The 23005-nt window shown below is 38.9% G+C and overlaps 2 protein-coding genes across 2 annotated transcripts in view; both read left to right on the forward strand.

Moving 5' to 3' along the window:
* Nucleotides 1–1489: 1489 nt before the first annotated feature.
* LOC310909160 (radial spoke head protein 6 homolog A-like) lies at nucleotides 1490–7370 on the forward strand (the record flags this gene model as incomplete). The annotated part of the gene is made up of 6 exons (XM_083860723.1): nucleotides 1490–1722; nucleotides 2200–2434; nucleotides 4066–4809; nucleotides 6003–6141; nucleotides 6434–6551; nucleotides 7151–7370. 6 exons carry the CDS (start codon nucleotides 1490–1492, stop codon nucleotides 7368–7370), a joined length of 1689 nt encoding a protein of 562 aa, XP_083716849.1.
* Nucleotides 7371–8557: 1187 nt separating this feature from the next.
* The window catches only part of CENPE (centromere protein E), a gene marked incomplete at its 5' end in the record, with an annotated part of 36622 nt that continues 22174 nt past the window's right edge, over nucleotides 8558–23005 (forward strand). Inside the window, 21 exons of the mRNA XM_083860803.1 lie at nucleotides 8558–8613; nucleotides 8784–8875; nucleotides 9640–9729; nucleotides 9807–9925; nucleotides 10952–11071; nucleotides 12012–12093; nucleotides 12292–12359; nucleotides 12441–12512; nucleotides 13735–13786; nucleotides 14594–14681; nucleotides 14863–14989; nucleotides 15623–15742; nucleotides 16712–16870; nucleotides 17233–17377; nucleotides 18352–18446; nucleotides 18756–18812; nucleotides 18893–19060; nucleotides 21020–21094; nucleotides 21345–21467; nucleotides 21820–21954; nucleotides 22546–22723. Of these exons, the coding sequence (XP_083716929.1) occupies nucleotides 8558–8613; nucleotides 8784–8875; nucleotides 9640–9729; nucleotides 9807–9925; nucleotides 10952–11071; nucleotides 12012–12093; nucleotides 12292–12359; nucleotides 12441–12512; nucleotides 13735–13786; nucleotides 14594–14681; nucleotides 14863–14989; nucleotides 15623–15742; nucleotides 16712–16870; nucleotides 17233–17377; nucleotides 18352–18446; nucleotides 18756–18812; nucleotides 18893–19060; nucleotides 21020–21094; nucleotides 21345–21467; nucleotides 21820–21954; nucleotides 22546–22723 (2221 nt within the window). The remainder of the gene's footprint in view (nucleotides 8614–8783; nucleotides 8876–9639; nucleotides 9730–9806; nucleotides 9926–10951; nucleotides 11072–12011; nucleotides 12094–12291; nucleotides 12360–12440; nucleotides 12513–13734; nucleotides 13787–14593; nucleotides 14682–14862; nucleotides 14990–15622; nucleotides 15743–16711; nucleotides 16871–17232; nucleotides 17378–18351; nucleotides 18447–18755; nucleotides 18813–18892; nucleotides 19061–21019; nucleotides 21095–21344; nucleotides 21468–21819; nucleotides 21955–22545; nucleotides 22724–23005) is intronic.

Here is a 23005-nt window from a genome sequence, read left to right on the forward strand (position 1 = left end):
ACTTCTAGCATTTTCTCTCTTGGAATGTGACAGAAGTTTGTCACAGCTATTTCATAATTTCTTCTGCTTGCTTCTAATAAATATCCAAAATAAACCACACTTTTTAAAAGGTATATTAGCTGATCCATCAACAACAGAGAAGAATATTTTAGAGTTCAGGTATTGCACTACTTTATTTAACACAACTTATAATTTTAACAGGGCATTTTGCTGAGATTTTTTACAGCACTGTGCTAGTTTCACTCTGGCTGAATCCCAGGTGCCCCCCAAAGTCGATTTTCTATCACTCCCTCTTTTGAACTGGAGAGGGGAGGAAAAAACACAACAGGTCAAGATAAGAGCAGGAAGATCATTCACCTATTACTGTCACAGGCAAAACAGATTTGGAGAAATAGACTGAATCCTCCACCAAGGAAATCAGAGTAGGATAATGGGAAATAACACCAAATCTTTAAACAATGTAGCGTTTGAATACTCTTGCAAATGAAAGTTAACTCACATGATGGCCACCCTTAACTCTTCATTCCAACTTACCTTAAAACCGCTTGGGGATTTTTCCCCCTTGGATCCATGAACAGAATCTTTTTAAGCAAACACCAGATTTTACAGTATTTTTCTTCTCCTAAAAGAAAAACCTTTCTACATTATAGACAGCACTAAAATGCACACAAAAGCAATGAAGGCAAATCAACAACGCGTTAAAACAAGGTTAAACTTTTGAAGACGCACTCTCTTGCTCTCAGCAGATGGCTGAAAGACTCTGAAAAACATCCAAGGGAAAGTATTAACAGCGTTTCATGGTGTGACAGGCCATGACTGGTTTGGCCTGGCAGGGACATTGGGCACTCCCTGATGCCATGGGCAGGGACGCCATTCACCAGCGCAGGAGCCCGTACAGACCACCCTCAGCCACCTCCCTTTCACCATCACCCCTGAGTCCCGCCGAAAGTAATACAGAAGAGCTGAGAAGTCCCTGTGGGACGGGGAGCGGCAGCCGGGGCGGGTCAGCGGGGCTGCCTTCCCTCCCTCCCGCGGCCCCGTTCCCCCGGCGACGCCCCGCCCGCCGCCGCCGCTGCCTGAGGGGCCGCCGTGTCCCGGGCCGGGCCCGCAGCGAGCCCCAAGGAAAAGCAGGAGCGAGCCCCCGGCACAGGGAAGGGCCGAACCCTGCCTCTGGCCCGAACAGTCCCCACGCCGCTCTCCCGCCCCAGCGGGCCCCCGGACCGGCTCCCTGGGAATACCAGGAGTAAGGCGAGGGTCTGAGCAGCCACTGAGGACTAAAGAAAAGCATCTCTGAGCCGCACCAGAACCCCCCCAAACGCAGGGCCACAGGGAGGTGTCCGGCAGGGCCGTGCGGCGGGACAGGCCCGGTGTCGGTCACAGGGCCCCGTTCAGCACCTCGGACACCCAGGGCCCGCAGCCGCTGATCAGCCGCAGGTGCCGCAAGTAAACACCAGACAAGGCTCCCGGGGCACCGGGGACAGGGCACGGCATGGATCAGTCACCAGAGTTAGAGCCTTCACAGGAATCTGAAGGTGCAGAGCCACAAGAAGTCGATGAACGGGGCCACGGCCCGTACCAGCCACACGAACCGGGCTACGGCCTTGAGCAGCCGGGATACAACCCGTATGAGGATGAGATTCCCGATCCCCAGGCTCGGATGCTGGCCATCAAGAATGCAAAAGCTTATTTACTGAAGACCAGCACGAAATCTGGCCTGAACTTGTAAGTCTGAGAAAGGATCCCAATCAAATAGGGTAGGAAGTGTGAATGGAGAGAAAGGTTAAGGGACAAAGGGAGGTACATAGAGAATGGGATAATGTTACACATGCAATATTTCATCACTAGTGATATTTGCATGTGTCCAACGTCTTTCAGAACCAAAATTCCTAATGGAATGTTATAGAGAGTTCAAAAAGAAATCAATATGATGGAGAGTAAGTTTTAAATTCAGATTCAGTTCAGAGAGAGATGGGGTATATACCAGAAATGGAAGATGGGAATGCTCTTAAGTATAATCAGACTAGTTTTAACTCTAATTTGCCTTAATGCTCCATGATCCCCTTTCTTCTAACTATTCCAATGATTTTGCCAAAGATTCAGATGATTTTTTTTTTTACCTTTTTTTACTTTTTTTACTAAAATCATAATATTCTAAGACTTTTGTATAGTAAGCCAACAATATTTACATTTATATGACAGATACGATCATTTTGCTAATATACTAACAAAGATCCTGGATGAACAGCCCCCAAATACAGTAGACATAATTGAGAATATCAGCAAGGATGTGAAGTGGGCTCAGTTTCGGAAAAAAATGGACACTCTTCGAGATGAACCTCTGATTCCTCCAACATTTGAAGCTGCACAAAAGTGTAAAGCTTTGTTTGTCAAGGAAGGTGGAGAAGAAGAACATGAAGGAGTAGAAGAAGAGATGGTGAGTTATTATCGGAGTGAAACAGGTACCAAATATAGCCGGGAAGGGGTGGGTGGATGGTGGGAAGGGAAAGGAGAAAGGGAGGAAGTTGTGGTCTCTTCTGTGGCGCTGCCTCTCGTGACCATACAAATAATTGCAGTCACAGCTCCATGTACCCTCTTCTCAGCTGAGCTCCTCCCGTGTCTAGCGCCGAAAAAAAAAGCCCCATCTGGTTACTTACTTGAGATTTTTTTTCTAGTAGTAAATCTAATATCCTGAGCCTTTCTAATCAGGGATATTTGAGAAGTGATAAACAGAAAGTAAGGCTTATAACATCTCCTGTATGCCACTTCAGCACGGAATATTGCATCCAAGTTTATTTTCTTTATATAAAAGGGATGTTTCCTTACTGAGGTGATCATAATTCTTGATACCAGTTAGACAACATTGTGCACAGCTGCTACTGTAAAATAGCAGAATGCAGAATTTTGTGATTCTTCCAGCTCATGATGTGGTTCCAGTCAGTCCTTCTCCAACTGAAACAAAATATGTTTTTAATGAAGAACGGATACAATTGAAAAGTCACTTCTTAAAGCTGGATTTTTCATTATTTGGTTGCTTATATGCAGAAGCATTTTTACCCAAGGAAAAATAAGAATTCTTATCATGAGAAATATAAGACTATAAATGAGAATTATAATAGCCAAGGGAAATCAACAAGTTGTTGATTTTCATATGAAGTTAACCAGTATATATTCAAATGAATTCCCACTGCAGAGTACAAATACTAACCACAGAAGAGATAATTCTTCATCTTTTCCATAGCTTGTTGTATATCTTACAGTATACAGCAACAGTATAGGATGCTGAAAATGGAAGAAAAGTAGGGTATTTCAGAAAGGAATTCTGAATTTTTCATACTCCTGTCAGTCTTGCTTTGATATAAGAAACCTGTCAGATTCAAAGAAATTTCATATGAAACTAGCACTGATTCTTCCAAACTCCTTACCTTGTCATATCCAACTTGTGATAACTTTGTCTGTGCTTTATGATCACCTACCCCCCATTAAATAAGAGATGGGTGGTAGAGCAATGGGAAATACTTAATTATTGGCCTTGTTCTGCTTCCACTGAAGCCAGATGGAGTCTTACAATGGACTTTGATAAGAGCAGGGGGCAATATTTTAAAAACTGCAGGGAGCTGTATGCCAAGTAACATTCATCCCAGAGAAATGTTGGTGGTCTGGTGCCTAAATGCATAAAATCTCTATTATCTACAACACAAGGCAACACAGTGTCACTGTTTGCAGGCATCAAGGCCTCTTAGCTGACATGCCCTAGCACTGAATCCCTTGTAGATCTTGTGTAAGAATGCTGACTTTCCTTATTTTGCAGTAATTAGGAGTTTGAATTTTGAAATCCTGTGTTGTAAGAGCTGCAGTTCATCTGTGTTCTCTTCTTTACCACTAAAACACTTTTAATTTTTCTAAATGATAGTAAAAACAGTAGTGAATGAATGTGTGCAAAGCACTTTGAGATAATGAGTGGCACGACAGGAAAGTGCAGTATAACGTTGGGTAGATAACATGTTCAATTTTTAAAATAGATAATTATTCTATTCTTTACCTCTAACTCTGAATCTTCTTTTCTAGGGACGGCCTGCTCTACCAAATGTGATGGAAGCAGCCTTTTATTTTGAACAGGCTGGAATTGGCCTGAACAAAGATGAATCCTATTACATATTCCTTGCCCTTAAAAACCTAATTCGGGTTCAGCCAATCCAAACCTGTCGCTTCTGGGGCAAAATTTTGGGCTTGGAAATGAACTATATTATAGCTGAAGTACAGTTACGGGAAGGGGAAGAGGAGGAAGAAACAGAGGAAAGAGAGGAAACTATTGCAGAGGGAGAGAAAGAGACAGGTGAGGCTGGAGAAGAAGAAGAAAAAAAAGAAGCTGAACCACCAAAGTCCACCTATAAACCCCCACCTCCGATCCCAAAAGAACCAAATGGGACTGGGACTAATAAATATGTCTACTTTGTCTGTAACGAGCCAGGAAAACCCTGGGTGAAGTTGCCTCCAGTGACACCAGCCCAGATTGTCTGTGCCAGGAAAATCAAGAAGTTCTTCACTGGTTGGCTGGATGCTCCTGTTGTGAGCTTTCCTCCTTTTCCTGGAAAGGAGGCCAATTACCTGCGCGCACAGATAGCTCGAATCTCAGCAGGAACCCATGTCTCCCCCACTGGATTTTACCAGTTTGGAGATGAGGAAGAAGAAGAAGAAGAAGGAGGAGGAGATACATATGAAGAAAACGCCGAGTTTGAGCCTCCTCCTGTGGCTGAAATGGTGGAGTCCCTGGCCACATGGGCACACCATGTCAAGGGCATTCTAAAGCAGGTGTGTGTCAGCATAGCTCACTTGGACCGTGGATACCACTCACACTGAGTGCTTGTGGAGTTACAGAGTGTGAATGACACTCCTCACCTGCACATGCACACTATTCAAAGAAATGTTATTGGATTGAAAGATGTTTGTATAGAAAATACATTTTATATTGTATATAATACCAAAATATCTTACACATAAAACATGTATTTTATATAGTATATAATATGTAAATATCTTGCATGTATTTACATATATCATCTATTTGTATGTATGTGTGTGTGTATATATATATGTGTGTGTGTGTTTGTGTGTATATTTAGGAACCCTCTAAGTTTAGTACTTTTGCCAGTGACATGTTCTTGAGATTGAAACCTGTCTTTAAATAACAGTATGGAGCTACACCCTGATGGGTAACAATGATTTCTTGCAATCTTCTGTATTAGATTTTCTGCTTTGAGATCTTTATTTGACAAAAATGTTTAAAATCCTCTTTTCTTGGGTAGGATGCTGAAAAGCAGATAGCTTATGGTTGTATGCTAAATGGAGTGACTTAGTGTTTTCTCCTGGTTAATTTTTTGTTTTATACTTTCTGCTGTGAAACATTCAAATGAAGAACCTTAAAAACATGTTCTATCAGACTAGTGCTAGAAAGAGGTATTACTAATTTGGTTTTCATTGCTGGATGGTTTGATGACCAGTCTAACAATTCAAGAATGCTAGTGTAAAATAACAGCAAATAATAGGAAATAAGGTTTAAACTTACTACCAGCAAAACAATAGTTGTAAAAAACAAAATTTATATACATTAGAATCTTAAGAACATTCTGTTATGTTTCTCTGACTGGTAGCCAAATAACAAGGCAGATTTTAAAAAGAAGGGATAAGTCCATAGTTTTCATAATCTAGCAAGGATATAAACCAAACTGGCCAGGAACTGAAGAATACAAAATGACAAAAAGCTGATGACAGAGGTATAAGGTTATTCTCAAACAGTAAGCAGGAAGGAATGAGGGGAGGAATGCGGGGAACGTTCTGCCAAGAGGATACAATATTCTGTTAACAATATACCAGTTATGGAATACGTCTTTTTATTCTCCCCGTCCCTTAACTGTGTGTGTGTCTGAGCCAATTGTTTTAACTAATTTTAACTTGCATTCTTTCAATGATTAGACGTATTTATTACTTTTCCACATTGATTTTAGGGTCGCTGTGTTTGGATTAATCCTGTTCAAAAATCAGAGGAAAATGATGAAGAAGATGAAGAGGAGGAAGAGGAGGAGGAGGAAGAGCAACAGGAAGAAAAAGGACCACCCCTTCTTACTCTAATCTCTGAAGATGAAGGTATTCCTCATGGAATATGAAGTTTTTGATAGAGAGTCACTAGGAATGCTGTTGTTTAGCAGTAAATATTTGAAGTTACAGAACTTTGACTTCTTGGAGTAATGTACTTTGTCTACATCATTTGAAATCAGTGCCTACCCTCACTGTTTCTGACTTCTGGCTCTTTCTGTCATGCAACTTAATATAAACCTTGCTTGAATTCTGTGCAAGTCTTGTAGCTCAGTCTTAAATATTTTGTGGAGGTTCATCAAGTCCATTTATTCATAGACAGTGTGTGTTTGGCTGTCTCCAGGCATGAAAGACATCCCTGCTTGGACAACTCAGGCTTCTACAAACCTGATCCCGGAATACTCCGTTGCAATCCTGCGGTCTAACCGATGGCCTGGAGCTTATGCCTTTGCATCTCGCGGGTGAGAGTCCACCTGATACTGACTGTAGTGCTACACACAGGTGCCTCTCTAATGTAGGCAGAGTTACTTTATTATTAATTCATTGAGTGAATTCTAGCTATTCCAGAGAATGACGGAGAAGGCCACTTAAATGTGCACAGCAACAGTAAATATGTATTTAAGACTGAAAACAAATAATCAATGGAAAGGCTGGCATAAAGTTAATGGATGGAAACACCATGTTAGTATTTGAGCACAGTCCCGTATTTAAGACACATATTCTTGTGTCTGTGAGACTTTTTACAAAACCAGCTACATTCTGTGGTTCTAATGTTTGTTTGTTTCCACTACAGGTGGTTATTACCATGTACATTTCCACTACACAGTCGTTCCACCACACTGTACTGTAGTGCAGTGCAGTGACACTTCATCATTTTAAATAGAAGATGTATTAATAATCATTAGAGCAGTTAAAAAGAGGTGCCATCTTTAAAATTCTTCTGCTATAAGATATCTGCATCACAGTGACTTCTTGCACAACAGAGTAAGGATGCCTGAGAGTGTCTCTGCTAATATTTTGTCAGGGGATGAACATGTGATCTTTTATTTCTCTTCCTCAGGAAATTTGAAAACATCTACTTTGGCTGGGGTCACAAATACAGTCCTGAAAGCTACACTCCTGAACTGCCCCCGCCAGCAGAAGTAGAATTCCCCAGTGCGCCAGAAATCACTGAGACAGTAGACCCCAGTGTGGAAGAGGAAATGGCTTTCAAGATGGCACAGGAAGAAGCCTTAGCCGAAGGTGAGGAAGAGGAAGATGAGGAAGAGGAGGATGATTAAAATATGGAAGAAAACACATTGTTTTAAAAGTTTGAACACAAACAGCACTTTCATAACATAGTCATTTATTTCCTGATCTCAAAAGAAATGCATTTGGAGCGTGGCTTTTTTTTATTATTATTTCTGTAAGCTTTTCTTTGCAGCTATCTTCCTCTCCTTCCCCACCCCTCAAACCTGCCCGCACTGGCATGAACGCTTTTTCTATGTTTGACTAAGCAGAGTCTGCTTCCTAAACTGATACTGCTTTTAACTAAGAACTACCACCCACCAGATGTTCACAGTCTTTCTAGCCCTCACTTCAATACATATACACACATTTTACTTAAATAAATTTTTTTTAACTCCCATGACAGCGTCACTTTTATGTGTAAAAGTGTACTATTCAGATTCAGCAGGAAGCTCATTGAGGTGCTGGCTGAGGGCACGGCAGTGAGACTGCTCATCATTGGCACTCGGAGGCTGCACCTCCAATCCCGTGCTCGGTTTTGGGCCCCTCACTGCGAGAGACATGGAGATGCTCGAGCGCATCCAGAGAAGGGCAATGGAGCTGGGGAAGGGTCTGGAGCACAAGTCCTGAGAGTAGCGGCTGAGGGAGCTGGGGGTGTTTAGCCTGGAGGAAAAGGAGGCTCAGAGGAGACCTTATCCCTGTACAATTCCCTGACAGGGGGGTGTAGCCACCTGGGAGTTGGCCTCTTCTCCCCGGTTACCAGCCACGTGACAAGAGGAAAGCCTCAGGTTGCGCCAGGGGAGGTTCACATGGCACATTAGGAAAAAATCTTCAATGGAAAGGGCTGTCAGCCTTGGAAGGGCTGCCCAGGGGAGTGGCGGAGTCATCCGTCCCCGGGGGTGTTTAAAAGATTTAAAAGACCTGCAGATGCGAGGTCAGCGTTTGATTCCCGGACCCTGCCACCTGGGCACTGCCGGCAAGGGGCGGGGGGGGAAAGTGTCGCGGGAGAGCTCAGGGGCCGCTCATCCCCCTGCTCCTGACCGAGCTTCCCTCGCCCGCCTCCCCGCCAGCCTGTGCGAGTGGTGCGCTCCACGCACGGCGTGCGTCCCTGGCGGGCCAATAGGGAGCGGCTGCGGGCGCAGTTCAAACTGCGGCGGCGGTTGGGGCGGACGCTCCGTGCTCCCGGTTCCCCTCGGTCCCGTCCCCTGTCCCTGTCCCGCTCCTCCTGCTCCGGGCCGCTATGGCGGACGAGGGCGCCGTCACGGTCTGTGTGCGTGTGCGGCCACTCATCGCCAGGTGAGCCGCCTAGGTGCCGCCGTCCCCCCGGCTGGGGCAGGGAGGCGCAGGGAGGGATCACCGCGAGGGGCTGGCGAGAGCCGGGGAAAAAGGGGGCTGTGGTAAGGGGTCCGCCTTTGGGGAGTGGGGCCTTCGCTCAATTAAAGGTAACAGAGTGTCTCTGCTTTTAGAGAAAATGCCTCAGGAGATAAAGTGTCCCTGCACTGGAGAAGCGAGAATAATACTGTTTCCGACGTGAATGGTACCAAAATATTTACTTACGGTAAGAATGTGAAAGCAATTGCTTTACTTAGACTGAGCTTCTTGAAATGTCCCCCCAGCCTTCCCAGCTCCGTAATTCCGAAGGAGTGTCCTTAGGGCACGCAGGATCTCGGGTGTAGGCAATACCGAGTGTGCTGTTGAGGGCGTTGCTTTCTCTGTCCTGGTTCATGCCATAGTGGTGGCTTTGGAACGCTTTTTTAAAATCTGAAATCCAGTTATAAATGGACTAAACAAGGGCTAGTCCAGAGTATAGAGAGAAAGGTATGGGAGAACACCATCCCAAAAGTGACCAGTGTGAATGTTGGATCCTCATAACTAACTGGCTCCCTTTGAGTCTTTTCCTACTGATCGACTCTACTTGTCCACTACAAGCATTCTTCCCAAAATACAGATTCAATAAAAGCATGCACCAGGCCAGAGTTTAACAATTAACCTGTCTTGTTAGCCTTACCATCCTTGTAGATAAATTAGCCAAAACTTTTTAGGATTAAATGAGATGACTGTTTAACTGTGTTCATCATTCTTAGGGTTGTTTTGGTTTTTTTTTTACTTGTCTATCATCTGTGTATTATGTCTTCCTTGATTTTGTGTTTAATATTTATTTTGAAAGCTTGCGTTAGTGGTGTTACAATGGCATTTATATTTGAATAAAACTACAAATGATTATCCAAATTTACTGGATTTGAAGTCAGCAATGCTGAATGACAGCTTGTTTTGACTTGCAATAGAGTGGATTCACATGCTTTATTTTTTTGTTGTTTCAAGATCGTGTCTTTCACTCAAGTGACAACACTCAGCAGTTGTATGATGGTGTAGCTGTTCCAATTATACAGTCAGCTGTGCAAGGCTATAATGGTAAGTTTTACACTCTGTTTAAATCCTTTTTGTAAAGTATTTCAGAGATAGTTGATAAAACTTAACTATCTTTCTAGGGACAATTTTTGCTTATGGACAGACTGCTTCAGGGAAGACTTACACAATGATGGGGAATGAAGATTCCGTGGGCATTATCCCTAAGGCAATTCAACATGTGTTCAAAATTATTTGTGAGGTGAGCAATTCTATTAAACTGAAGTGACTGAAAGGACTAGTAATATTTGTGACAGTTACATAAAAGCTAATAATAGTATCAAAAGGATTATGAAGGAAATTAATTGATATTGGACTGTATCTTGCAGTTACTTTGCTGGCCTGGTAAAGGTGTTTCAAACAAAAAGCTAATGGGGCCTCTATTAGCTGAAATCAAATCAGAACAAAACTGAGGATGTTTCTTAACCTTCCAAGTATGTTAAACTGATTACAAATAAAAACAGGACCTCACTTGACAATAAGATAATGTGAAGCTTTGTGTTTATTCTGCTATTGTAAAAGTCTAAAAAATTAACAATTAACAAATTTTTTTTTTTTAGTGGGAAGAATATGACACTATTTACTTATTTCAGACTTAGGAAAGAATAGTAATAAAAGTAAAGAAAAAGTGTATGTTAAAACAGTGATTTCCAAAACATGATATGCAGATAAGCAAACATGATATGCTTGCTTCTGCCTTGAGGGTTTCAGGTAATTGTTCCCAGTGAAGTGAAATGGTCACTGCTCCTTTAAGGAGGTGCAGAGTACCATTAGAGGGTTTATAGAAGTAACTAAAGGCAAGAAGATTTTCCTTGAGTCCACTGTGCAGCCTTTCCTCACCCCAATGTTCTCTACCGAGCAGGCAGGGGAAGAAGCAGCCGCAAAGTAAATCCAGGCAAGCAAAAAAAGAGAAGGCAAGGTATACAGAGAGGAAAGAGCCTAAGCAGGAGGAATTTGGTTATGGAAATGACATTTAAGTAGGATTATTGTCATGCTTCTATAGGGCAGTTATCTTAATTTTATAACCTCTTAGAAGTGGTATACCATTATTGCAGCTGGAAAGAGGTGGGGTAGAAAAAAATTATAGATGCTAATGTAGAGAAAGGATGAAGGGAAGGATATCTGTGGAACAATATCCAAACCTTTATCTCCAATTTAAGAATACTTGCATTAAAAGATGTCCATCAGTTAGTCTGGTTGTTTCTTTCTTTCTTTCTTTCACCATTAGATTCCAGATAGAGAATTCCTGCTAAGGGTTTCTTACATGGAAATCTACAATGAAACAATTACTGATTTGCTTTGCGATAATAGGAAAAAGAAGCCTCTGGGAATTCGTGAGGATATGAATGTAAGTGGATGTTATATAGAAGTTTGTATCTGCTTGGAATAAAAGAAGTTGGGGGAAAAAAGTCTTCAGAAGCATCCAGTGGAAAACTTCTCTGGAACAAATTATGTAATTGTATCTTCAGCATTAGCAGGACACTTGATGTAGTAGAATAACAGCAATGAATTTAGGCTTGCTATTGCTAGTTCATCTTTATAAAAGTAGACTCAATCCTCACTTTAAGGATTAATGTTTTCCAGGATGGTATATTTTATTTAACTTTGACTGTAAAGACTCAAGAATTGTTTAGCTAATGATACTTTTACAAACATCACGTTAAGCTCCATGTGTTACAAGTTTCTAACAGATATACGGAGTTACTTTAATATCATCTTCATATCATCTACCAAGTAGATACACTTTTCTTCTGCTGTTAGCATAGAATAACGATGAGACTAGAACTATTCAGTGATATAATCACTATAGAAAAAGAAATTTTTATTAACACCATCTTCAGTTTCTTTATGTTAAATTTTATAGAAAATAATAAAGATTGTTGGTTTGGGTTTTGGGGTGTTTTTTTCTTTTGGTTGCCTTAAATAATCATGGGTTTGGAACACAGGAAATTCCTATTCATAGGAAGAAGGGAAATTTACCAATTGTATGGCTATGTCCTTGTAAGAGTTACTGTGAAATATACTCCTGAATTCTCTGAGAAAATGTCAAAAAGGATATTTCATTCAGCAGTTCTGTTTTTAGGAAACTTTCTAAATCTGTTGTTTGATTCTTGTGCCCTTAGGCCACATTTTTGGTCAAAGTCTAAACTTTACCCATCCCTTGTGTTTGGAGTAAAAAGATATTCAGCTGTTGAATAAATACCATAATAATTGCTGGTAATGTTAACTTTATGTTTTGAAGTGCGTCTTGGAGTTCAATAAAATTTATTACTGTATTTATTCTGTAGAGGAATACATATGTAGAAGATCTGATTGAAGAAGTTGTGGTTGCTCCGGAACAAGTTATGGAATGGATCAGAAAAGGAGAAAGTAAGTATTTAGACAATGTCAGCTGACAGCTTAAAAAAGTGTTGGTTAATCAGGTATATTTGGAACTATGAGGTATCCCTTTGGGTTTATATTTATAAACTGAAGTTTTTCAGAAAGTTTTAAAATTGTGCTTTTAGTCTGTTTATCTCCAGTTTATCAGATTATAAGCAGAAATATTCTAATAATGTTTTTTGACAGGAAATCGCCATTATGGAGAAACCAAAATGAATGAACACAGCAGCCGTTCTCACACTATCTTCAGAATGGTAAAAACTGTTTCACTACTGGGAGTGGTTTTATTGTTTTCAAAGTAACAAAAACGTCATTGCACTTCATTGCATTTCTAGATCATTGAAAGCAGAGAACGAAGTGACCCCGCGAATGCAAACTGCGATGGAGCAGTCATGGTTTCCCACTTGGTAAATGTCTATTTGATACCTTCTTGGAGTACAGGTTAACTAGAGAATTTACTGTTACTGCTTGTATGAGAGACTAATGGTACTTCATAATGCCTTACAAGAATTCTTTGTTGTTATCTCTGACAGATGTTTCTTTAGTATAGAGGGAGACTCCTGTGGCATTATCTAGAGAAGATGTTTCCACCAGAGGGAATTCTATATGAGAATTATTCATGCTGGATTGGGCAGTGTTAGGACCTTGTAGGGACTATGTCAGAGTGCTCTCATATTTTGTTAAATATATATTGCCTACAATTGTTTCTGACCACTGACAAGTCCAGTGAAATAACTTGTAAAATGGATAACCTTAAGACTTCCCTTATCCTCAGATTTAGTTGTTGTTAAAAGAAGTATGGCCTACATCTGAAATTGCCAAAAGATTTTTTTTTTTTTTTTCAGAAGTAACCCCACTTAGTGTCTCTTTGGTGGATTACTGGTATATAAAATACCATAAACTGGGGGGAATACCACTGGACACCTCTAGGGAAATGTTAAGGTTTCAGAAACCTTTTCTACAGCCTTTTCTCGATTCTCAGAAAATTATTTGAAACAACTGCAGGAATGGAACCAATATGAAACTGAGCCTACTAAAATCTGATGAGCACTCTTACTCAGAATTGGAAATAGCATTAAGTTAATCACATGCGTTGTGGAAAGAGCTTTCTGTTCTGGCTTCATGTGAAAAAGCTCTGGGGTCTGAATGTAAACACTGCTCATGCAGCATCTCAACAAACTAATACTTTTTTTTTTGTGCTTACCATAACTTACAGTATCTACTCTTCCTGCCCCACCTCCCTCTGCCCCATCTCGGTTCCAACTGACTTTAGAGTAACCGCGAGTAACAGCAGTGAAGGGAGAGGGGTTTTGGCCCTCTTGGTCTGTTGCTGATTGGTGGTGTTAGTACAGGATTTTACTCCTCTGAAGCAAAAATCAACTAAAGTGAGGGCTACTTGCTCAGGCAAATCATTATGGGATGCCATATTGTTCTGGTTGTCTTTGACCCAGGTTCATAGTAAGGTTTTTCCTTTGTTTCTTTTCCTTATCTCCACAATGACAGTAATGACAGCCCCTTGTTTTTTTTTTTTTTTTCTTTGTATGAAATTTTTAGCAGAGATTTAGAATTACAAGGACTTAAAGTAAATTTCCTCAGAACTAACCTGTGAAATATTTAATGAATTTACAGAACTTGGTAGATCTGGCAGGCAGTGAAAGAGCTAGTCAAACAGGATCTGAAGGTGAGTGTTAAATGAGGCTCCACTGACAACAGCTTCTGTTTATTAACCCTTATGAGAATCTCTGATAGAAAGGAGATTATTTGATTCATGTGCTGTTGTGCTATTTATTGTTTATGAATAAGGCCTTTTCCTCTTGCTAGGACAGGATTTACTCAGGGAAATGCTGTGAAGTGCAAACAGTTAAGAAGTAATATGCATTTTCTAGAATTGCAGGCCCAGCAACAGTCCTGCACTGAACTAATAGAATGGAGATGACTCACTGAAAATGCACATATAATAACAAAATCACAAGAAACTTTTTAGAGACTTGTGTGTAAAGGTGAAGAGTGAAAAAATGGCTCACCCTTTAGTTCAGAGGAAGCTCATCTGTTGACAGTGACAGCATGGTGCTGCACAAAAATGCCTTGATCAGAAAAAAGTGATCTGAGAGGGGCACAAGTAATAGTCTCTTACAAAGAATGACTAACCTAGAACTTGTATCTTAGACTGGTTTGTTACATGCGTAAATGTGAGCATATGCAAAATTCAAAGAGGAAGCAGAATTGTAGTTCTTATGGCCCTAGATGGTTACTATGTAAAGGTTCAAAATGTTTATTTTTGATTACTGTTTTATTCAAATGCATTTTGGCTATCACAGAGGATTGGGTACTGCCTGCTAATGGGTCAATAGTGCACTGTGGCACTTAAAGTTCAACTCTTGAAACATCAATCCCTCTGCAGCTAACATAGCGCAAAAGCTTGACAGGTTGAAAATGTATCTTAGTATTGTGTTAAATTTAAAATAATAATAAAATATGTGGTACTTAGGTGTTCGACTGAAAGAAGGCTGCAATATAAATCGGAGTTTGTTCATTCTGGGTCAAGTTATCAAAAAGCTTTGTGATGACCCTTCTGGGTAAGCAACTGTTTGTGTATCTGTTATAAGATAAAGCACTGCTAAACTAAGAAATTAAAAGCCTTTATTTATAATCTTATCTAGGTAACTGTTTCAAATAACCTGTTACCTCTAGAAAATATATTTATTGTGTTTATGCAGAAATCTGAATTTCTTTTTGTTGTTGCCTCTTTTTTCTTAGCTTCATAAATTACAGAGACAGCAAGCTGACTCGAATTCTGCAGAACTCCCTTGGAGGAAATGCTAAAACAGTTATTATTTGTACAATTACTCCTGTTTCTTTTGATGAGACACTCAGCACTCTACAGGTAAAGCTTCTTGCCTCTTCTCCAGCACTAGTCATTATGGACAGGTTTGGGGGTGGAAAATGTAATCTGCTTGGATCTTCTGAGGGGCCTCTGTGAGCTCAGAACTTGAAATATTTTTTTTGTACCCAGCATCTTTTCCCAATCATCTTGTGCTAGGTTGTCTACCTAGAGCTTTTTGGAAGTCGGAACAAAGCTACTTCTCTCACTTCACAGGCAGGAGATCTAACCACTCTTATCACATTTGCCTTTTCCAAACATAGAGAAATTTTTGCTAGCACAAGATGTTAGGCACTACAGGAATTGAACTTTTAATGAACAGTATATATTCTTTAGGTAGGATTATTTTCTTTTTTGACGATCTTTCGAGCTTTTTATTAAATAAAAATAACTTGGGATACTCTTACTTAAATGTTATCCTTCATGCTTTAGGTATTGACATCAAGCAAGGAAAACTTAACCTTTTCAAAGCTTAGAATACATTAAAAATAAGCTAATGCAAATATTTGTATTCTATTATATCCTGCTCTTTATCCAATAAATTCTTCCTTTAATTCTGTTGGGATATATGGGACAAAATAAGTCCTTTTTGGTATTTGTTCTTCAACTATTGTCCATGAAAGACTGTTCTTTCAGTTTGCCAATACAGCCAAAGGAATGAAGAATACACCGAAAGTCAATGAAGTACTTGATGATGATGCCCTCCTGAAGAGATACCGCAAAGAAATTTTGGATTTGAAGAAGCAGCTGGAGGAAGTATGTAATAAACTCAAATAAATCAATCCTTAGTACTGATAGCTATTTGGAGACTACGTGTTTTAAACCAAAAGCAGTTAAATTTGGAGGGGTAGGTAAACTCTTGAAAGTGATATCTGCCATTTTTATTGAGAGAATAGAAACTGAATAGGTGATGAATAGTCTAGAACAACTAATGATAGTCAACATCTCTGTGTGCAAGGTAAGGCTGAATGAAATCAACTGACAGAATTGTTACTTGGTTACACCTAATCAGTAGGTTAACAATTAAGAAACAGAAATTTGTGATGCCTTATACATACTTTAACTGATCAAAAGAAACAGTTCATATAATTTATTGATATCTAAGAAGTGATTGAATGTCTGTTAAAGATCCCAACTTCATATTTCCTCCCTTACTGATGTCTAACTTCAGTTTGAGTTGCAGGATGTTGCAACTGCATGAATATCACTGGCAAAACTTAGGTCATGTGTAGGTGGAACTTGTATTTAGAAAATGAACAATAGTAACTTCTCACCAAACAATGTAGTCTCTGATGTCTTTCCTTCTCTAAAACTCACATTAAATCAAAGAATGTGTATTTTTATTTCAAATTATGAGTAGCCTTAGAGAGAACTTTTAGAAAAATTATTTCTTATTTTTAATAATAATGAACTTGGGAGTATGTTTCCTATCTTCTGTGATAGCAGGTAGTGATTCATATGAAAGAATGTGTTTTATTGTACCTAGAAAAATCTGAGGCTGTATTGTTTCTGGGAATTTTGACCACTTTTAAATACTAAGTCTGCAGTAAAATTGTAGACGAAACTGTCAGTTTCATTATTAAGGATTAAAGATTTCTCTTCCAGACTTTAAAGAGTATATGTGTGTTGTTGTTTTTAAGTATCAGTAATTGTGTATCTTCTGTTTGTGAAGGAGTGATTCCTGCTCTTAAAATGTCAGTTTGATTAATATTCTCTTTATGGAAGGTGTCTTCAAAAACTCAGATTCATGCAATGGAAAAGGACCAATTGGCTCAGCTGTTGGAAGAAAAAAATTCCCTTCAAAAAGTACAGGAGGACAGAATACGAAACTTAACTGAGATGCTGGTCACTTCTGCTTCTTTTGCCTCAAAACAGAATGTTAAAGTAAGCACCTGTTCTAGATCTTACCTGATAACTCTGAAATACTTTGCAAAAGGTAACATTAAATACAGAGGTTTATATTGATAGTGAAGAGTATGATGGGCTATTTTCACTTTTTTTTTCTTCATATTTTTAAAGGGCTAACTTTTAAATTAACTTCTGACTCTCAATTCAATGTTGCCTTGTGGTGAGCAGACTGCAGGGACATTTTGCTTTCCAGCTAATTTTGAGGAAACTGCAAAATACTGTCTAGTTAACTGCTGATACAGGTACTGGTGCAGAACTAGCCTGTGGCAGCATTTACTCTACCTAGTGGTTTGGTTTTATCACTTTTTTTTTTTTTCTGTAAATCTTTCTATTTAAAGGCCAAGAGAAGAAGAAGAGTTACTTGGGCTCCTGGTAAAATAAACCAGGCAAACGTGAGCTTTTTTGAAGACTTTGAAAATGCAATGCCGACTGAAACAAAAAAAATGAAGTTGTCTCTGCCAGCAGTACCAGATGTGGAGGATTGTAAGTAACTAGATGGTCTTCGAGGTCATTTCCAACCCAAACCATTCTATGGTCTATTTAATTTTCTCTGAAATTCCTGATAAACAGCTTTGCAAACATTGCATTACATTTCCCAAAGGAAATAAGTTGATCCTTTGATAGTACAAATTAACAAGACTCCAAGTGCTCTTGTACATGCTTTTCAGTGAAAAGTGCTTCTACCATCCTGTACTGATACTGAGCTTTTAATTTCTTAAAACCAGAGGGGAGAGCTGTGAGGTAAATGGCAGGGTCTACAAACACTTGCCATGTGGCCTACCCACATCCCCTAGTGTTTTGGGAAGGTGTTCTTTAACACAGACTATCCATTTCAACCCATGTTCTCTCTCCAAAAATGGAGAGGGGTGTGTGTGTGTAAAATCCCCAAATCCTCAACAAGAATAGGAAGTCATTACTCAAAGATCAGATTGAGACAGAAATTCAAGGATTCCAAAGAGGAGTGAACTGAAAATTGAAAAATAAAATTGAACTGAAGACAAGAGGACAGTTTAGCAATACTGTTGCTGAATTACATCTTGCATCCTTATCTCTCCTGTCAAATGTATTTGCTTGTAAGTGGGTTGTTCTGGGCTTTTTTTTTCTTTTTTCTTTTTTCCTGTATGAGTCTGGGGTGCTTTTTTGCCTTATAAATCTTGCAGATTACTGTTGAGTGATTCTCTCCTTGACTCTCAGACTTTTCCTAGTCTGTAGTTAAGTATATATTCTGCATTTGGTTTAGACACTAACTTGTGATAAGATGGTCCAACGTAAGTATAGGTACTGGACTTCAGTGGTGTTCCCTTTCATAACAGAAAATCATGAGAATTAGAAGTCTTACTCAGTGTGCTGTGGTTTTGCCATTGAGTGATTGTTTCCAATGTGGTAAAATGATGAGAAAATTCTTGATGCTCAGTTTAAAATCTACTGGTACTTTTGTTAATACATCTTTCTTTCAGCTACCTTAGAGAATTCTGAGTACGACAGCCCTTGCCTGATGGTTCCTGATCAAATTTCAGAAGCAGAATGGATTGCTGGTCCTAACATGAATTGGGTAACATCATAATCTGTTTTGACTTTCTGATACTGTGCATACATAACATGCTTCTCAGTAAGATCAGTTACTGTTCTGTAGAACACCAGTATTCAGTGTCTGCAGAATTATTGAACCCAGTTAGAATGTCTCTTGGACATCTCTGTGAAGCTCTGGTATGGTTCTGTGCTTCTATGAGTTTGTAGCAAATGATCCAGTCAACTTTAGTCTTTAAATGGGACTAGCTGTGAAAAGAGAAGCAACAAGGAAGATAATACTCAACTCGTTTGATCTTACAGATATGCTAACTGAGAGTGTTTCTTTTTCTAGACCCAGAAAGACTTTGAAGAATCTGTGCAACTCTGTGAAGCATTAGCACTAGAAAAGGTAGATCTGTTCTGAATTTTCTAGCAATAAGGCTGACATTGCAGCAACAGCTTCTGAAATTTCTTGTGCTGCTTCTTTAGGATATCGCTGTAAATGAGGTCAATGTCCTGCAAGCTAACTTCAATAACCTAGTGCTGGAAAATGAGCAGTTGAAATCAGAAATAAATGAAATGAAAGAGAGACTGAAGGAAAAAACAGAAATAGATGAATTTGAAGCACTGGAAAAGCAAACACAAAAAGATCATGAGGTAAGGTGCATTGAAATAGAGAGATTGAATTCTGTATGCTCAAATAGAGAATTTCTAGAGTTTATTCAGTGTACCTGGCTTTGAATGTTGATTCATAAACAGATGGTGTTGTAAGCTACATTCGGCAACAGAATGAGTGAACCCAGGATTTAAACTGGATTTACTTGGAGGGTAGAATTGAGACAAATTTTTGGAGAGTTTCATAATGAAGCCTGGTTAAGCATGTATTTATGTGAATATGTATCTATGTTATTTTTATAAATGTGTGATTTGAATTTCACTCTAGACTTCAATGAGGCAGTTGTTTTGCTGCTTAAATACATTTTAGAACTGCTTTGAAGTTAAAGTGTGGTTGCTAAACCATATTTCCCATAGTTCTTGTGCAAAATGTCTTACATTCCAAGATAGCTCATTTTGGTAATCCATGGACTACATGAGCATTAACTTTTAGCATATTATTTAACTTAGTAATGAAATTATTCTAAAATAATAGTAATAATAAAATCAAAACATTGTACTTTGTGCCGGAAGTCACAAAAATGTAAAGTTATCTACTGGATAACTTAAAATATAGGAAATGTTGACTTTCAGTTCTCTTCACCTCTTTGTGTGTTGATGTTGTTCCTTATTTGTCCAAATGTTTATGCTCTCATTCTGTCCAAAATCCTTACCACTTGTATTAGGTTCTACCTGCCTAAAGTCTAGGCTGTGAAATAAGTTATGGCAAAAAAATTACCCCAATCTAAAACAGTAACTTGAGGTATTGAGACATGGATGTATTATTCCATTTCTTTCCTGGTACCTTTGCTGGACATTACTTGTGCACATTAGTCTGTGTAATATCTTCTGATCATGATGCTAATGTTGAAGCTTGTTATATCCTTTAACATTTTTGTTTCAGGTTACAATTTAACAATGTCACTGCTTATTTGCATTGTGTTCCATACAATGATTTCTGGATCTTAAAGAAAATGGCTCCATAAAATATTACCTTGTATTTAAGATTCTTTTTAGAAGACCCTTTGTATGTTAGACTGAATGTGCTATCTTCCTTAGCTAAAGTTTAATGAATCCTAAGTTATAGTTTTCCCTGCAAAGTTTTTGGATATTTAATAACAGATGTAATGTCTAAAGTAGTTTACACTGCAAGAATTGTTTTTTAATAATTTGTCTTCAGATATCTGAAGACAGTCCATAAAATGTAAGCATTTATTGATACTCATGTAGTAGATTAATTATAACAATACTGGAAGGTCACATACTTCACCGAATACATTAGATGAAATGTATCAGTTTGTACAGGTAACCTACATAGGAATATCACAGGAGAGTGCTTGTTTTAAAGCTTTTTCACTGATCCTAAATTTGCAGAATGCATTTTCTCACCTTTGCTTGTGGCTATGCATAAGTACTTGTAGATGAGTGCTTATTGTAAAACTTTTCTAACAAAAGACCAAAAGAGAGAAATTGAAAAAGCTATCTGATCTTCTACTTGTGACTTCTCTCACAGAATGGCACTAAATGTGTTCATGGCTTGTTTTACTTCCATTTTGGCACCTTCTCATTCCTGTTAATGAATAGATTAAATAAAAAAAATCCGCGCTGTGTCATAAAAACCTGCTTAGCATGACTAGAATTTGAAGTGTTTTATCTGTACATTTTCTGCATTAATTGCTTTGATCATATTGCTCTTGCTTGTCAAACTATTGTAGATTAAATTGTACTTGAACCCTTTCTAATTACTGGGAAGCTGAAACAGAGCTTTGCATCTCATGTATCCATTTTGAAAGAGTATGTAGCATCTTGCTTTGTAGCTGTTTAAGTAGATGTGTGAGTATATACTAATAAAAAATAAAGCAGAAGATAGGCCTGGCTTGTTTTCATGGTGTTGGCAACTAAAGCTACTGGCGTGGGTGCTTTCTAACATCCTCTGCAATTTTGCTTTAATTTGCTCCACAGATTCAACTAATGCATGAAATTACCAACTTAAAGAATCTAGTTTCAAATGCTGAAGTGTACAATGAGGAACTTGAGGTGAGCCTCTCCATGAATTTCCAGGTAGTAAGACTTGTATGAAATATGCTTGGTTTGTTTAGCTTGAAATACTATATCTGCTAAGGACAAGCTGGACATTATTGTGCTTGGGTTAATCTTGCCAGCTATGAGGAGGATATATCTAAAAACTGTGAATGCTTTCTGTGTTGGTTTTTTTGTTGATCTGATCTGAAAAACCAAACTGAGCACTAGAATATTCTTTCCCCTTTTTTTTTTCTCCAACTTTTAGGCAGAAATAAATTCCAAACTGGAACAGCTAAAAGAGAAAGAGAACAAAATAAAAATATTACAGAATCGTGTGGAGGAATTACAAAAAGCAGCAGTGGAAAAAAAGGAGACATCTTTTTCAGTGGTAAACTTGAGTCTTCTGTTGGGCTGAGAGACTGCTTTGTTTTTTCTGACTTGGATTAAATTAGGTTTAGCCTTTGTACGACAAACATCTGCTTCCCTACAGATCTTGGGAAATTTTGTTTTACAAAGCTTAAAATGCTGATTACTACATATCATAGAGCAGTCTGGGGAAGCCAAGCTACGAGAAATGCTGCTGTTTAGCCCATCTCTCAAGTAACCTGCTACTCTTCCTCTTAAAGTAAACTTACTGAGTTTTCTTAGCCTGCATTTTCATTTTAACCACATTAAAATGAACACATTTGCTTTATTATGGCTCTGTAGTTTTTTGCTTCTTTGTGTGTTGTCTTTTTCAGGGAGATTCTGATAAACTAACTGAAGAAATCCAGCAGCTGAATAAATCCCTCTTAGACAGTGAAGCCATAGCCTTGGATGCCAAAAAGCAATCTGCTTTTCTCAGAAGTGAAAATTTGGAGTTGAAGGAGAAGATGGCAAGTACTTGTTGAACTGCATTTATAGCTGTACCAAATGCTGTTAAGGGCCTGTCTGCTTCCAGACTAGTGAAGGCGGCCATCAGTGTGGTGGAGCACTCATCATTAGTTTTCTCCAAATACTAGAAGTAATACTTTTATTATGCAATTTTTGGAAAATGGGTCTTCAGGAAAGAGATTAAAGGAGAGTAAAGGCTTTTTCCATAGGAGTAGGTGGTTAGTTTTAGGTTTACCAGGAGACAGAGCAAAGAAGCAGTCTTGAGGGTGTTATCAGAACATAAGACTTCAGACCTAATTTTACCAGAGAACAAAGGAGAATAAGAGATGTGGACTCAGAACTGGGATAGAGCTTAATTTGAGCTTTGAAAGAGTAAGGATAAAATAGTAGCAGCAGTTATGGCCCTGACCTCTAAGGCATGTTTTATTAGAGGATTCTGACAGGAATGCAGTTGTTAAGTTGTGGCTTATTCTGCCATATTTATCAAAGCTGGTCAGAGCGACAACAAAAATGTACCAGATGCATTATTTAAATGTCAAGTACATAGACTTTTATTCTGTGTGTGACTTGCATGTTGTATTGTTTTCCTGAAGAATGAACTCTTAAATAACCACAACCAAATGCAAAAGGATGTTCAATTATACCAGAGGCAAATAGAAGCGGGAAAAGCCAGTTACCGAAAAATGCAAGCTGACTTGCAGAGAGAGCTCCAGTCTTTATTTCAAGAAAACACAAGACTAACTTCACTGATGGAGGGTAAAGTTCCAAAAGGTACTGTTCCAGGTGATGCCTTTTCCCTGCTCCCTCTCTCCTTCCTTTTCCCTGTAATGGTGGAAGATAGGCAAGGATTTGGCTCTTGTCTTTCTCAATACATGGAGATTTTGTCAGTATAAAGCAACCAGGCTATCTGGTATTGCTGGCATGGAGTAACTACTTGAGCACTTTCTTGAACATTCTGGAACATTGGAGCTTACAGAATACTTTGTATTTTGCACAGTCAAGTTAATGAAGATTGTTTGAGAGAATCTAAAATAAACTAAGTATCAACCTAAC

This window comes from Zosterops lateralis (assembly GCF_965231275.1).
Source record: "Zosterops lateralis genome assembly, chromosome: 5".
Taxonomy (NCBI): Eukaryota; Metazoa; Chordata; class Aves; order Passeriformes; family Zosteropidae; genus Zosterops; species Zosterops lateralis.